Genomic DNA, 16,854 nt, shown 5'->3' with positions numbered 1-16,854 from the left:
AGGACATAGGGCGGTTGGTGCCAGGCAGGTTTGAGTGTTCTATGCGCCCCGTCCATTAGGTGGAGGTGGGACAGAGGCCGGTGCTTGGTTCTATTTGCAGCCTGATCCTTATTTAATTTTACTGTATGGACTTCCTAGGCAGTCAAATAAGGCCCAGTATTCCTTCACACCAAAAATCCAGGTGCAAGAACACTGGGGTGGTTCTAATTGGGAGGTGTAGTATCTCACTTATGGACACCGCCCACCCCGCTTGTATCCATGGTCCATGTGAGCCGCTGTTTGGTATAAGCTGTTTCCATTCTTTTAGGAAATATCCTACAAGAAGAGGGTTATATAGCCCTTCCTTTGGAAAGAGCGAAATCAGTAAACCCCAAAGCCATGAAATCAGGAGAAAGGCCCCATTAAGATAGGTTTCCATTCATGTGATGTTAGCAGCTGCAGGAACAACGAACTGCTGGTTCTAGGAGGTCATTGCCCTTGATCTAGGATAAGCAACTGATAAATAAGCATGCAGGTCAAAGGCAAGGTCCTTCCTCCTTTATATTCCTCCAGAGGCTAACAAGGAAACATATGCGCTCTGGGAAGGGGCACATCAGACCCTATCCCTGTGGGTAAATTCCTGGCAGGCCGGCTGCATTAAAGGTCCTCCTAGGGGACCTCAACTTTCACCTGGAGAACAACAAGGACCGCAACACCACCGCCCTGCTGGACAACCTCGCCAACCTCGGACTCAAGCAACTGGTGAACACCCCCACCCACTACGCCGGCCACACGCTTGACCCCATCTTCTCCTCCAGCAAGCACATCTCCTTCAGCCACTCCACCGGACTACACTGGACAGACCACAGCTGCGTCCACTTCAACTTCAGGAAAACAACGACCCACCACCACCCGCAACAGGTTCCCCGCAGAAGCTGGAGCAAGATCACCACTGACCAGCTCACCACCTCCCTCAGCCAGAACCCTCCTGTCAACACAACGGACCCCAACGAAGCAGCCCGCAACCTCACACAGTGGCTCACCGACTGCGCCGATGAACTCGCACCATAGAAGAACCCTCCCAGCAGACCCGGCAGCCGGAAAGCCTCGTGGTTTACCACCGACCTCAAAAACTCCAAGAAAACCTGCCGCACCCTCGAGAAAACCTGGCGCCATGACCAGACAACAGAACACATGACCGCCCTCAAGAACGCCACCCGCATACACCACCAGCTGATCCGCACCACCAAGAAGACAGCATTCAAAGAAAGACTGGACAACAACACCCACAACAGCAAGGAGCTCTTCAGCATCGTCCAAGAGCTCTCCAACCCCAGCGCCTGCAACAACGACATCACACCCTCGCAAGACCTCTGCGACTCACTCGCCTCGTTCTTCCACCGCAAGATCGCCGACATTCACAACAGCTTTGGCGCACAAACCACGCACCCAACCGCCGAACCAGCGCCCCCAACCACCACCCTCTGCAACTGGACCCCGGTCAGCACCGAAGACACCACCCGCACGATGAACACCAGCCACTCCGGCTCCCCTACCGACCCATGCCCACACCACATCTTCAACAAAGCCGACTCCATCATCGCACCCCAACTCCGGAGCATCATCAACAGCTCCTCGCATCCGCCACCTTCCCGGAGAGCTGGAAACACGCCGAGCTGAGCGCCCTCCTCAAGAAACCCACCGCGGACCCCACGGACCTGTAGAACTTCCGCCCCATCTCGCTCCTCCCCTTTCCAGCCAAAGTCATCCTCAAGCCTTCCTCGAGACCAACGGATCCCTCGAGCCCTCACAGTCCAGCTTCCGAGCAAACCACAGCACCGAGACCGCCCTCATCGCAGCCACCGACGACATCAGGTCTCTGCTCGACAACAGGGAAACGGCTGCCCTCATCCTCCTGGACCTCCCAGCAGCCTTCGACACCGCCTTCCACCGCACCCTGATACAGTGCCTCAGCAACACCGGAATCCAAGGAGCGGCCCTGGAGTGGATCATCTCGTTCCTCGCCGGAAGAACCCAGAGAGTCCGCCTCCCCCCGTTCCGATCCGCGGCCTCCGAAGTCATCTGCGGCGTCCCACAAGGATCCTCACTCAGCCCAACCCTCTTCAACGTCTACATGAGCCCTCTCGCAGCCATCGCCCGCCGACACAACCTCAACATCATCTCCTACGCCGACGACACCCAGCTGATCCTCTCCCTCACCAACGACCCCAACACCGCCAAAGCCAACCTCCAGGAAGGAATGAGAGACGTCGCAGAATGGATGAAGATCAGCCACCTTAAACTGAACTCAGACAAGACGGAAGTCCTCATCCTCGGACCATCTCCCTCCGCGTGAGATGACTCCTGGTGGCCCCCTGCCCTGGGCAGCGCACCCAAGCCAACGGACCACGCACGCAACCTGGGCTTCATCCTGGACTCCTCCCTCACGATGACCAAGCAAGTGAACGCAGTCTCATCATCCTGCTTCAACACCCTGTGCATGCTCCGAAAGATCTTCCAATGGATCCCCACAGAAACCAGGAAGACGGTCACCCAGGCCCTCGTCACCAGCCGTCTGGACTACGGGAACACCCTCTACGCTGGAACCACAGCCAAACTCCAGAAAAGACTCCAGCGCATTCAGAACGCCTCAGAACGACTCATCCTGGACATCCCTCGCCGCAGCCACATCTCCGCCCACCTGAAAGACCTGCACTGGCTGCATGTCAACAAGAGGATCACGTTCAGACTCCTCACCCACGCACACAAGGCTCTCCACGACACAGGCCCGAAGTACCTCAACACACGCCTCACATTCTACACACCCATCCACCAGCTCCGATCCGCCAGCCTCGCCCTCGCCTCCGTCCCACGAATTTGGAAATCCACCGTCGGAGGAAGATCCTTCTCCTACCTGGCAGCCAAGACATGGAACTCCCTCCCCACTCACCTACGGCTGACCCTGGATCACCTGTCCTTCAGGAAACAACTCAAGACCTGGTTGTTCGAGCAATAGCGACCCCCCCCCCCAGCGCCTTGAGACCCTCACAGGTGAGTAGCGCGCTTTACAAATTCTTGTGATTGATTGATTGATTGATTGAAAGTCTCCAGGCAGGATAACCTGCTGATTTAGAGGCAGATCACTGCTTGTATCATTTATTTGTGAAATTACCCCAGCGTTGGCATCCCTCCAGCCCCAAAATGTTTACGCCAGACTGGGTCTCAAGATGTTGACCTGGCGAACCAGAGAATAGTTAATTTCCAATAAAAGTATGACCGAGTTGTGAAAAAGTAGGCGCCATTTTATTGACCTCTTGTGCTCAAGGACTGCTATTCCTCTAACCACATCTTGAGAGAAAACAATGAAAATAAAATCCATACTTTTAATTGCCTCTGCTGACTCATTATGCTAATGACAACCCAAAGACTTTTGTTGAAATACATTTTATTGAACAAGGCTGATGGACCTGAAGGTCAAATGTCAAAGAATGTTCACAGTGTTTTTGTTTGTGATTATGTCTCTCAGACTGCATAGATGGTGACTTTTTGAGATCTTGCTTGTTCTGGGAATTGGCCGAGTGCAGATCTGCTCACCAGGGGGAGGAGCGCGTGCAGCCAGCCTCGGATTGCTAATGCTTCCGAGACTAATTATTTACAAGGAGGCGGAAAGACATTTCAATCTGTGGTGTGTTGTGCAGAAAGCTGTAGGGTACGCTTATGCTGCAACAGATCACAAAGAACAACTAATTGGATCTAAATTTACAACTGCTAATTATTTTGCTGAGCTGGCAGGGCATGGCGGCTTTCCAGTGTAGTGCCATCTTGCACAATCTCCTGATAACATGAGTAAAATCATAACTGGGATCAACAAATATAAAACGAAATTCTTAATCGTATTCAACTTATAGGTCCCATCTACTTATCTAAAGAAACAGTCATTTAAGATACACCCCAGTAAATTTACATTGTGGGCGAGCATATCTCAGTATAATTCATTATAGCGAGCAGAATGTTCACTTAAATAAAGCAGAACATTGAAAACATCTTTGTCTCCAGTTTCTACTGTGTTTTTAAATGTGGGGAAATATTGTAAAGTGTTGTAAAGAGGCAGTAAAACTTTGTTTGAAGTGTATACTTTGTGGTGGTTGCTTTATTTCATGGCAGTCTGTCTCACTGACCAGTTAATGAGTTCCTTTTCTGGGCTGCAGTCCCCCGGGCTTGGTACGGCGAATAATAATTAATTGTGCTTTTTCATTGCAGCCTCAGGACTCGCCTCGTCACCGTCTACTCCAACGCAAGTGACCAAACAGCCTACGTTCCCCCTGGAATCGTACAAGCATGAGCCTGAAAGGCTAGAAGCCAGGCTGCGCTCCTTCTCCTCTCCTCCGGACACTGGACAGCGGTTTACCCTGCCACCCCTGCACATGACGAAGCCTGTCCTGGAGATGCCCACCCTCAGCGCTACCTCAAAAGCAGTAAGTCAACGAGTATGGTTTTCAGGTTAAGTTTTGGAAAGTGTTGGGGTAGTTTTAGTCCTGTTAAGATCGATGTATGAAAAGCCCACCTCTTTCCAGCTGTGGGATTTTCTGTTCCGAGTAATTGTTAAGGGTTATATCAATTCAGTTGGTTCAGTGGAAGCAAGTCAAGACCACAACTCCAACAACACATTAGGCTGTCAAACGAAAGGCCAGGAATGTAATCATGTAGTTGTGGTGACCTGGAGGTAGGTGGTGACCCCTACCACAGCACAGCGGATCCAACTATATTGGTGAAGCCGGTGAAATTGACATTTGAGGTTCCTCCTATGCTCTGACCGTATGAGTTGAATGTTATGTTAAGTTATTTGCACTTCTTGATTGCAACATAATATGGATGGCGTCTTGGCACTATTGACAAAAACATTTTTAGAAGGCTATTGCATGTACAACATATCCTAAGCGGTTGAGTGGTTGATTTTGGGGATAGTCCGGCCATTTTATTCATTAGAATGTTTATCATTTGCAGTTGCTCAAGTGTCATTTTGGGGAAATTTTAAATTAGCACTTCGTGCAAAGCCCCTGCTGTGTAATTGTAAGACACAGGGACTTGGAGCGGCAAGTTATCAGCCAAGCATAAAGCCAGAGCATTAACCCAATGCTGGAATGTATTGATCAAAAAGTCTGGTCCAGTTTTATAATAGGCCCAATGTGCCACACATAGTGCCTTAAAAGGCAACACTTTGGTACACCAGAAACCCCTGCAGGCTTCTAAGTGCTGGGGATGTAGGGTCCTCATCGCAGAGATATAGTAGTAGACGAAATACCCTATTCGGAACATGCTGTAGGTTTTCATTAGCCTGGACTAAGAATCCTAAATGAAGTCCATTGTGTAATCTTGTTTTAAGAAGCTTAAGGTTGTTCAATGCTTGAACAGATGAGGATGTCTTGGGAGAGTGTGTTCCATAGCGTGGGTTCTCTAATTGCTAAGCCTCATCCTTCTTTGTTGTTGGAAATTGTCCTGCTGATGTGAGTAGATTTTGGTTGGAGGGACTGGTGAGGCATCATCTTGTCCCAATACTGGTACTGTCTGAAGCTTTTCCTAAACAAAATCACAGAAATCCTCAAGGAAGCAGCTCCTGTCATCAGCCAATATGGTTTACCTACAGTATGTAGGAAAGATGTGTCCATGCGGATTCCAATTTTGCTGACTTCAGAAAAGGCACGTGTTATGATTCGCGACCACACCCAGAAAAAATGGAAACAGTGAAATGTGGAAGGGGGATGTGATATTCAAGCCTAGGGTTTTTTGTTGGATAAATGTGATTTTGAACACTCACGTGGTTTGGTACGGTATCCCCTGAAGAATGACATAGTCTTTCTTAAGCTTGCACCAACATTGCCGTCTAGGTTTAAATTCATTCGCTTTATTGTTTTTTAAGTTAGATAAGGCAATATATGAAACTGATATTTCGTTTTTGGCAATGTTTTAGGATTTTTAAGCACACAGAGAGTACAGAAAGCAAGACCTATGTGACTATTATGTATCCTCTGATTTCAATGCTTGAATAATTTAGCTAAAACCATGTGATGATGTTAATCCCCTATTGTATTTTCATTGATAAAATCCTGATCAATTTTCCCCCCAAAAATAAAAAATTACTGCTTTAGTTCATTGATTTTTTATATTGCTGTTTTACCTACTTCTACGCCTATTGGTGTCACAGCACTGTACAAATATAAAAGGACACAGTGTACTTTTTCAGGCAGCACACACTGAACTGAGTCACCTCTAGGCGCTTGGGCTTTCACCCTGTGGTAAGTAACAATTTAAAATTGCTGAAAGGTGTAGCTCACCCTTGCAGCACTGTCTATCATACAATTGGTGGCCTAACTGACTCATTTAACAGAACAATTGATCCCTTAGCATCAGCGGAGGTACCCAGTTTAGCAGCAATGCATAGTTGCTGATTGTATGGTATATGATTGGAGTGTTTCTCCTGCTGGGTTTGGGTCTGCAGCCTTCTGTTGTCCTGGTCCAAACCTGGTTCAAGCTACAGCTTGCATGAATGTTACCTTGTTTGGTAATGCGTGGTCTGGGATTGGGTGTCTGGGCGTCTCCTACAGTTTGGTGTAACCTAGAACTCGCACGTGCAGTTGCCTTGCCCTGTTTGGAGTGAGCCACAACTTACTTCCTCATTGTGTGGACAGCTTCAGCATAAACCTGAGCTTCCATGTGCGGTGGTTAGAGCACATGGCTATACGACCTAGGTACGAAGCATTGGTGTTTTGGGGTTAGGTCCTCCGAGGTGCGCTAGTCTTCCCTCTTCAACTTTCCCCCACGTTTCTGTGCCTACTTTTTGTGAGGAAGAGGAGTGAGATGGATAGAGTGGGGCTCTTGGTTGATTACATAACCTCTCTAGTTCTGTATTTCAAAGCAAATTAGCACTCTTTTGAACTTGCCCAAATTGATGCAAGTTGGAGCAAGCAAGCGTGGTTGCTTTATTGAATGTGGTGCAGGCCAAAACGTGCAAGCTTGCTAGATTAGGCACAAGTCAAAGCTTGTATACATGTTTACCTTGTGTATCATTGTGCCACCTCGGTTTTGACCTTTGATCTGTATTTTAAGTGATGGCAGGCCATCCCAGCACAGGTGTGCGTTGCCATAGTTCTGATAGTCCACATTGCTTTGTCCTTTCTGGTGTGATAAAGTTGCAGGGCTCCCTACGCCAGGTCACAAATGAGCCATGTTTAATGTCTAATCACATTGTGAAGTCAGCCCCATTGCAGCATAGGTGTAGTAGAATAATGCAAGAGAAATTGCAATATAGTATTTGCAGATGAGAGGCTTGGGGAGGGGTGTAAACATCAGACTATTCCAGTACCAAAGAGCAGCAACCTAATAGCATTCAGTTTTTGGATGATTGCCCATGCAGACTTCAACACAAATACTAAAAATTCAAACCTATACTAAAGCAACGGGTAAATTAATGATTACCCTCTGGAACATCTACAGCCTGCAAATGTGCTGCTTCATGGAAAATAACTTGTACTGTTCTGAAAGCAGTATGGTTTATTGATCCACAAAATAATGAAATCCATGAATCAACATTAAGACTAACATTTGAAGGGTAACCACAGAAAACATCAAAGCACAATGATCATCGGGGTGCCTTTACTGGGTTATGTGATGCAGCACTTAGCGGGTGTTGGATGAAGAGGCGTTAGACATAGTTGCTTGTTGCTAGTTTTCAATACGCTGGCGGCTTTGAGCATCTTTGCTGGTCTCTTTATGGTATTTCTTATGATCATAGTCCACCTAGCTGGCTACTGCACTCGGTTGTCTATTTCCAGTTTTTTAGTTTACATTTATGGTCACGAGCAGCCATGGTTGGAGAGATAAGTGATGAGGAGATCTGCTGCGATGGACTTCGTTACTGTCGTCCCACATCCAATTGTCATTGTGGGATGTCAATTAATGGTCGTACTATGAAGTTAATTGGCGCCTGCACTGGTGGGCTAGAATCCAGTCCTTGGGCTAGCAACATGTAGCTGAACTATTCAGTTACTCCAAGCCTATTCAGTTGGAGATGACTGATTTATGGGCTGGCACAGTAATGACTGATGGACAAGACCCATAGCAGATGTTTCATAAGTGAGTTTAAGAGGACTAAGCTGCATATGAGAGTTATTATTATGCATCTGTGTGTACTACAATAGGCTGCCGACTGCTGAGGGTTTTGGTATTAGTATTTCTGGGGGTCATACGGTTTCTATAAGTTTAGACTACTGCATACTACCCAAGTTAGCCATAGGACAGCCCTTAACAACGTATCTGGATATAGAAAGCAATGTCATCTAACAGCACCAGTAATGTTGCTGATCTATGCAGTGCTTACAGTCTGGCTATGTGTCTGGCTGCAATAAACATTCCTTACAAACAGTGCAGTGTTCACAGCCAACAGCGCCCTTCACGTTAGTGATCTATGCAGTGTTTACAGCTTGTAATTGTGTCTGTGCAAACATCATAGAACTAGATGTGTTTACAGTCTGCATTCTTAGACATCCATTTAGTGCTATGTGCTCAATATAGCTCTGTGTCTACATTAAGCACAAGGTGCAGATGTTGCATGGTTTATCGTATCTGCCTGTGTTACCACACTAATGAACATTGTGGGGCTTTTTTCATCAGTCCACAGCAAAGTCAGAGTTAGCTACATTTTACGACAGGTATTCTTAGACATGGTACTACTGCTGTGCTCACAAGGGCGACATACTCCTGTTTCAGTCTTCTATTGATGTGCAGGTTTTAAAATTATCATTGTACACAAAATTAACAATACAAATAGTACAGTGTTTATACAGTGTCTAGCTCTGTGCTTAATTTGAGCAGGCGGTTTCCGATGCTCAGCACCGGCACGTAATTGGTTACCGGTGCTCGGGACTGGCATTTAATGCCAACACCGCACTTATGACAATCTGCCACATGGTGGCGCTGCTCATCCTATTTAGAGATGAGCAGGACAACGGTTGTTTATAAATACAATACAAAAATAGCTAATACCCACCTCCCCAGACATTCCTTTAGCTTTGGGGACCTGGAATAATCTGAACTGTTGCACTTGCAGGCGTGAGAAATGGTTAGTAGTTGTTTTGGCAGCGATGACAGGAGCGATGGGTGGTGCAAGCTGCAGTGGCCTCCTGGTCAGGGCCCTGGCACTTTTTTTTTTTTTTAATTAAGCACTAATCTAGCTGCAGTAATGACATTATATAAAAAACGAAGTGCTTGCAAAGTCTGTCTACACTATGCACACATTACTAATAGTGCAGTATTTTAGTCAATCTGCCTACACAAAACCTTTTACAATTAGACTTTCCTACTGCATGTCTTGTGTTGAAATTGTTTATTAAGAAAATTTCAAATAAATCACAAATGCAAATATATATGCAGAGGAAGAACTGGAACACAGTATAAATGAGGAAACCATTCATAAAATATAACAAATATTAACTTCATTGGCTTAATATTAACAACCGAGTAAAATTTAAGGCACTATGCTTTATGCATAAGATTAAAATTGAGGTTGCTCCCATCTATCTTCAAGCACTCGTCAAGCCCTATGTACCTACACGCTCACTTCGTTCTTCCTCCCAACATCTGTTCTGCGTACCTAGGTTCAGGCTTTCCAGAGTGGGAGGCCGTTCCTTTGCTGTATTGGGACCTAAACTGTGGAACTCTCTTCCTGTGGACTTACGAATGGAGCAGTGCCATCTCCGTTTTCGAAAGGCCTTAAAGACCTGGCTGTTTGCCCAATAACCCCTTTTCTTCAGGATTAACCATGTTGTTGTTGTCAATTAGCGCCGGGAAACCCTTACGGGTAGCTGTCGCGCTCTATAAGATTAATAATAAATAAATAAATAAATAAATAAACAAAGGAGGCATAAAACAGCACACCCTCCAGTATTCATAAGGCAAAATTTAGGGTAAAAAAGAAAAGAAAAGAAAAGAAAGAGAGAGAGAGGAAAAGAAAAAGAGAAAGAAAAGGAGCCCCAGAGTAACAAACTAGTTGTGAAGGGAGATGGAACCAAGAAGAATGATAAGAAGCGGAAAAAAGAGAAGGAGGAGAGAGCATGTTACAAGGAAGGTGAACTTAAGAAGGAGGAGTAGTCGTAGAAGAAGAAGTAGAGATAGAGTCATTACCCACTGTGGTTTCCAGGAATGGGGACCATACTTGAAGAAAAATGGAAGCTTAGTCCTGTAAACTATATAGATGATGCGTTCATAAGATGCTGTTTGTATCATTGCCACCAACCACTCCTCCTGAGAAGGAGGTAAGGAAGGCTTCCAATGACGCAATATACACATTTTTGCTGTGGCTAAAGCAGTATGGAGAAGACGGGTCTGAGGTTTAGTAAACTTGGAAAGGCCACGAAAGTCATGTAAAATTATATTTGCAGAGGTAAAGTGTAAGGGCAATGACATAGAATTAGCCAAAGTGTTTCGTACAAAAAGCCAAAATGGTCGGGTACGAGGGCACTCACACATAATGTGCGTTATATCACAGCCGGAAGCAGAACATCTCCAACACAAGGAATGTGAAAGTAACTTAGCATGATGTAATTTGACCAGAGACCAGTGCCATTCATGGAGAATTTTAAAAATGCAACATTTAAGGCGAGCTTCTCGAACACCCTTATGTAATGCTTCCAAAATGAGATCCCATTGAGTATCTGAGCAAGTCACAGATAGGCGTGTTTGCCATTTCAATTGAAGAGCTTTCGAAAGGGGTTGCGAAAATAGAGGGTGCAGGAAAGTCTTATAAAGACCAGAAGTGACACCCTTAAAAGTTCCCCATAAATGCAGATAAGATAAAATAGGAGAAGCGGACAACAATTCAGGTGGGGAGCATAAATGTTTTGTGATAGCTTTCTGAAGATGAGAGTAATTACAGGATTGTGTAGGCGGTAGATGAAATTCCTCACTTAATTGGGAAAAGGATTTAAAATTGTCACCATGGAACAGTTGTTCCAGGGAATGAATACCAGCTTCCTGCCATAGAGGCCAGGATAAAGTTCGACCTCGAACCCGAATAGCCGAATTAGACCATATAGGAGCATTAAAATGAAGCCGCGAGTTAGATTTAAGGAGACGGTGACTTCTTTGCCAAGACTTAAACATGGCAGATAAGATAGGATTTTTGGGGTCAAAAGAACTGGAACCCTTGCCATATAAAAGGGACAAACCAGGGCCAGAAGCCAATAAATGGCGTTCAAGTGGTACCCATTGAGGGATGTCCTTAGACTTAGGTAGAAAGAAAGAAAGATGGTAAAGATGAAGGGCAAGGGAATAGTGCTCGATAGAGGGAAGACTCAAACCGCCCTGCAATTGGTGGGATTTCAATTTAGCAAAGGTGAGACGCGGTTTAGCTGTTCCCCATATAAAAAGTTAAATTTTTGAATCAATGGACCGAAGAGTAGTCAGAGGAATAGTCAAAGGGAGCATACCCAGAACATAAAGAAAACGCGGTAAGGTGACCATCTTAATCGCCTGAACCCGTCCCCAAAGGGATAAACCCAGGGCCTTCCATTTATCAAAGTCTCTTTGCATTTGCGTAATCAAGGAAGTTAATTTGTCCGTGACAACGTTATCCAATCCCCTATTGAGGAGTATTCCTAAGTATTAAGCCGATAAGGTTGCCAGTGAAATGGAAAACCAGAGATTGCATCCTTTGTAGTACCAAGGGACATAGGTAAGGCTTCGCTCTTGTCCCAGTTTATCTTATAGCCAGAAAAAGAAGAAAAATCATCAATGACACGGAGGAGAGCAGGGAGAGATTGCGGAAGATTAGTAAGTGTAAGAAAAATATCGTCCGCATATAAATACATTTTTGAATGACCAATTGGAAGAGAAACACCCACCACAGCAGCCGATTGACGAATTGCAGCAGCCAGAGGTTCCATAGCCAAAAGGAAAAGAAGAGAGGAGAGTGGACAGCCTTGACGGGTACCCTGCCGGATAGGAAATGAAGTAGAGAGAAAACCTCCACAGTTAACTTGGGCAGATGGGCTATCATAAAGTAAGCGAACTTTGGCTATGAACTGATCACCTAATCCAAATTTTTGCATTAAGGTAAAAAGGTATTCCCACTCAATACGGTCAAATCCCTGTTCCGCATCTAAAGAAAGAAGGAGGGCATCATCTGCAAGATGTTTAGTGGACGATAGGGCATGGGAAAGAGTACGTAAATGATTGCGGGAGGAACGACCGGGAACAAAACCTACTTGGGAGTTATGGATTAAGGAAGGCAAATCCTTACGGAGTCGTGATGCTAGAATGCTGGCAAGAATCTTAACATCAGAATTTAAAAGAGATATAGGACGATAACTGCTACACAATAGAGGATCCTTGCCAGGTTTTGGCAAGACTGCGATGATGGCTTTGTTAGAGATAGAACCAAGAGAAGGCTCCTCCACGGCTTCCTCGAAGGCAGCATGAAGAGTATCAAGCATACTCTGACCAGTCCATTAAAAAAAATCAGGAGGGAAACCATCATCTCCCGGAGCTTTATGGTACGGTAAGGTAGATACAGCTGAAGAAATTTCCTTCTTTGTGATAGGTCCCTCAAGTAGAGCCCTGCCATCATCGGAGAGTCGTGGAAGATGAACGTCATCCAGAAATTTAGTATCATATCTACCTGAGTACCTGGGGAGTATAGAGATCTATAAAATGAGGCGAATTCCTCAACTATCTCTTGTGGCCGAGTAAGGATATCACCACCACTTGATCTTATTGCTGGAATCGCCATAGCGGCCTCTCTTTGACGTAACTGCGCAGCCAATAATCGACCAGCTTTCTCTCCTTGTTCATAATGACGGCCTTTCATCTTTTGTAAGGCATATTCCGCCTTAGAAGTAAAAAGAGTATTGAGGGACATACGCGCCTGTTCCAATAACCTTCGGTTTTGGAGAGATGGTTGTGAAATATATAATTGAGAGAGTCGGCGAATATCCTTTTCCAGTTCAATCTGCTTGGCAGCGTTCTTTTTATTATAAAGAGCAGCGTCCCACATAATTTGGCCTCTAATGGTTGACTTATCAGCTGCCCAGAGGAAACCGAATCTGCTTTATCGAGAAGATAATCACGTAAGTGGGATTGCAAAAGAAGTTTACCCGCTGGCGTTTTATATTTGTTGATATTCAAACGCCACGATTTACGCCCCGGACTCATAAGACCCAAATCTAGAGACAAAAGAACAGGAGAATGATCAGATATAGCTGCTTCTAAAATCTTAGAATCAGTGACCAGTCAGACTGCATGTTGCGAAAGAAGAAAGTAATCAAGACGCGAAAACGTACCGTGAGTAGAAGAAAAAAACGTATATTCTTTATCCTGTGGATGACTTAATCTCCAACTGACATATTTTTCAAAGACATGCGGTAATCCAGTTACTTGATTACCTCCATATCGATCTAATTTTACCTATAGTGCCTAGAACCTACCTCCTAATAAATTAATACATTTTTGAACTAGCCACTATTTTTACCCATTTTTCTTACCTCCTTTGTCACTATTTCTGGACACTTCTACCTGTACCGGAGGTAGCCTCGGGTGGGGGGCGACAGCTCGAACTAGAAGAAAGGAGGTCTACAATGCGCTACAAGGAACGTTTTTTGGCAAGCCTAAACAGCAAGTAGTCATGTGGCCAGTGTCACAGAATATGTAGAAATGGTATCACAAACAGATGCCTGTGGGGACTCTTCATGTGCCTTTACTCAGAAAAGCAGAAGGTGCATAGATTACAAACACTTCTGCCTTAATTAAATGAACAAGAAAGCACGTACATGGCAAACACAGATGCAACCTTAGTCACAACACAAATTGATGGGTAACTGTCATCATCAAGTAACTCAGTGCGACTGACTAACAGGCCCCAGGATCCTAGTTGTGTTTGTGTTACCTGGTAGGGCCTGGCGAATTTTGACTCATAACTAGCTTTAACAAGTTTGAACTATTGACATTGTAAATAGCAATGCTTTTTATTTTTGTTTTCAAAATATAAATAAAAGGTGTTGTCATTTACAATGCCAATAGCTTATGCTAGTGTAAATGCGAGACCTATAGCATTGCAATGATAATGGAATGCCAGGTTCCCGGAGCCAAAGGTCACCGCAAACCTGTGAGCACCAATCCTCTCGTGGTTCTACTCTTTCTTATCCATTATAACACATGGTTTGCGGCACTCCTTTCTGTAATAGCAGGTGAAATAATTTTTTGCAAAACCATGTGTAATTTTGATGTTACATTTTTTAATGCTAGCTTCAACTATTGCAATCGGCGTTAATACAGTTTTAACTTTCTGCAGTGCAAATATTCTTTTCAAGCAATGAAGACGATGGAAACATATATATTAGCAATGACTCCCATCAGCGAGGACCATGTAGTTGTTTTCAAACGGGTCTGACCGGCACCATAGTGTCTCATCTCAGGACACATAATGGAATTAGTGCGTCTGAAAAACGCTGAATACGAAGTAGCACAGTGAAAAGACACTGCTGTGTAGCAGTTCAGAATAAATGTGATCATGATAGTGTGGCGCCCTAAGGAGTCTAAAAATATATTTTTATGAGGCAGCATTATAAACGTATATCTCACTGTAGGCGAGGCAGTGAGAGCAGCAATTACGTGGCCAGCCTCCGCTTACGGTCAACTTGGATTTACTGCCCGACTTTTTAACTGGTGTACAGTTTCAGGCGTGAGTTAAAAAAACAAACCCATGTGATTCAGTGGGGGGGGGTTGGGTAGGTGAAGGAGGCCCCCCTCCATTACTGTGGTGCAAGAAGCAGGGAGCTGCGCAAAATTGCACCTCTCAGTGAGCAGACATAGAATGTAAATACATAAAAAGAACCGGACTCTTAAGTCTAAATTTAACTGGAGCCGACCCCCCCCCCCTCCCCAACCCCCCCTGGATCCACACATGCAGGAATGGACAAAGGACAAAACAAATGCGTGCAGCTACAATACTAAGATGAGGCTGCGGCGGCCGGCTCAATGATTATTAATAAAATGTTACCTACGACGCGGTGCCTCCTGAAGCGGACACCATGGGTGAAGTTGAATTAACACGTCACGCTGATGAGGGGAAGCGAAAAGCTGTTCAAAACAAGGAAACTGAAAGAAATAAAGCCTGCCTGTTTATCAGCGCCGCGCGCCTCTCTGCAGACTCCCCCTGCATTCCAGAGAGGCGCGCGTCGCGATCCGGTTTGCAATGCCATGCTGTGGGGACAAGACCTGGCCGCGCGCACAACGTTATCCTATGGGGAAACGCTGCGCGCGGCCAGGTCTTGTCTCACTTCGTCGTCTTCAGACTGCTGAGACGCCGACTATAGTTCTCTGGCGAGAATGCGCTTTCAGCGCGTTTCTAGCCGAGACCTAAAAATAAATCACATGAGTTCATAACATAGAGCGGCAATTGGGAATGGAAATCAGCCCTTTTCCCTTTCCCTCCCTGCCTCCTGCGTAACTGGCAAAGTGTAAGAATAGGAGAACAGGCTGAAGAGGAGAGGTAAGTCTAATAGAGTCAAGTAACTCTGACCCAAATGACAAATATGTCACAGAAAGTGGCTAAAGAAAGTCAAGGAGAAAAATGAATCAGTACTCTTGCAGGTGAATCTGCCAGTACCGGTAGTATTGACTTTTCATGTGACAGTCATATCCTGCTTCTGCATGTAATAGCAAATATTATGAAATGATAAATCAAGCAGCTTTAGCCCTGCCAGCATTAATATTTCATGTGGGCATGCGTACACAGTTGACTAAAAGGAAAAGCGCACTTCATTGGAGTGATGATTGTGGCAGTCCTTCAGCCTTTCCTCTCCTGTCCTTCATGGTGCCTTTTCCAAGAAAAATGTATTGCTAGTAACTGTGAGGAAAGTCATCTTTATAAAAGCCTGAGGGGGGCGCTGCTCACTGCTAATACAGGCAATGGTATGAAGAAAGGCAGTCTTGAGCCGCGTTGAAGCGCGCTTCCACTTTCCAGAGAGGCGCGGCCTAAAATGTGAGGCGGCACGACCCTGTGGTAGCAAGAGCGCCGCCTTCGCTGAGGAGAGGTGCTCGCAGCGCGCACCGCAGGAGGCGGCCGCCTCACCGTCTCTCCGCTACGTCGACAGCTGAAGCCGTCAGCGGAAAAAGGAGACCACCGCAGCAACCCCCATGGTCTCCCGAGTCCTACAGGCTCCAAAGAGACGACCCACTTGAGCAGGGAAGGTAAGGAAGCTCGTCAGGGGTCCGTCCCTCGGCGGAGCTCTCCTAGCAGGCGGCCATCTTCCTGCGTGGCCAGACCACGCCCCTCCCCTACTGCATGTCTGCAGTAATGATTTTCTTTCAATAACCCAGTGTCATAGACTGTGTCTACCTCTGCTAATCACGTCACAAACATTGCAGTGCTAAGTGCATACTCCGTGTCAAAGGGCATGCCAAGAACAGGGCGCTGTTTGCAGACTGTGTGCCTACTTCCACTAACCAGCCTTGCAAACATTGCAGCGTTTACAAAGAGACTGCATTTCTGAGCGCATTTGGAATGTTGTGCACATAAACAAGCACACACAGGCAGAGTCGATTCCTCTTGGCTGTGCCATTGCTTGTTATAATATTTCACTCAGATCTCCACAGACCTCCCATGCAGTCAGCCCCTGTTGTTGACCGCAGCCTCTAAAATAATAAAAGCACATTTATTAAAGATTAGACACTGAATAACTGAAGTTCGAAACCTATCTCAGCCCTGAGTTTTGGGTGGATATTTTATAACTGTATCAGTGTAAAGTGAAACATTGTAACCTTCTATGCACAACGGGGAATTGTCCACGGCCTCCGCACACAAATAGATGGGACAAGAACAGCCTT

General features: G+C 45.6%; 1 protein-coding gene across 7 annotated transcripts in view; it reads left to right on the top strand.

Annotated features, from left to right (window-relative positions):
• PRKAG2 (protein kinase AMP-activated non-catalytic subunit gamma 2) overlaps positions 1-16,854 on the top strand; it is a 1,661,435-nt gene that overhangs the window by 1,108,752 nt on the left and 535,829 nt on the right. For all 7 annotated transcript variants that reach the window (XM_078663217.1, XM_078663218.1, XM_078663219.1 and 4 more), the window contains one exon: positions 4,240-4,454. In XM_078663217.1, the coding sequence (XP_078519343.1) occupies positions 4,240-4,454 (215 nt within the window). The remainder of the gene's footprint in view (positions 1-4,239; positions 4,455-16,854) is intronic.

The sequence above is a fragment of the Lissotriton helveticus genome, chromosome 10 (genome assembly GCF_964261635.1).
Source record: "Lissotriton helveticus chromosome 10, aLisHel1.1, whole genome shotgun sequence".
NCBI lineage: Eukaryota > Metazoa > Chordata > Amphibia > Caudata > Salamandridae > Lissotriton > Lissotriton helveticus.
This window is presented reverse-complemented; position numbering and strand designations above follow the sequence as displayed.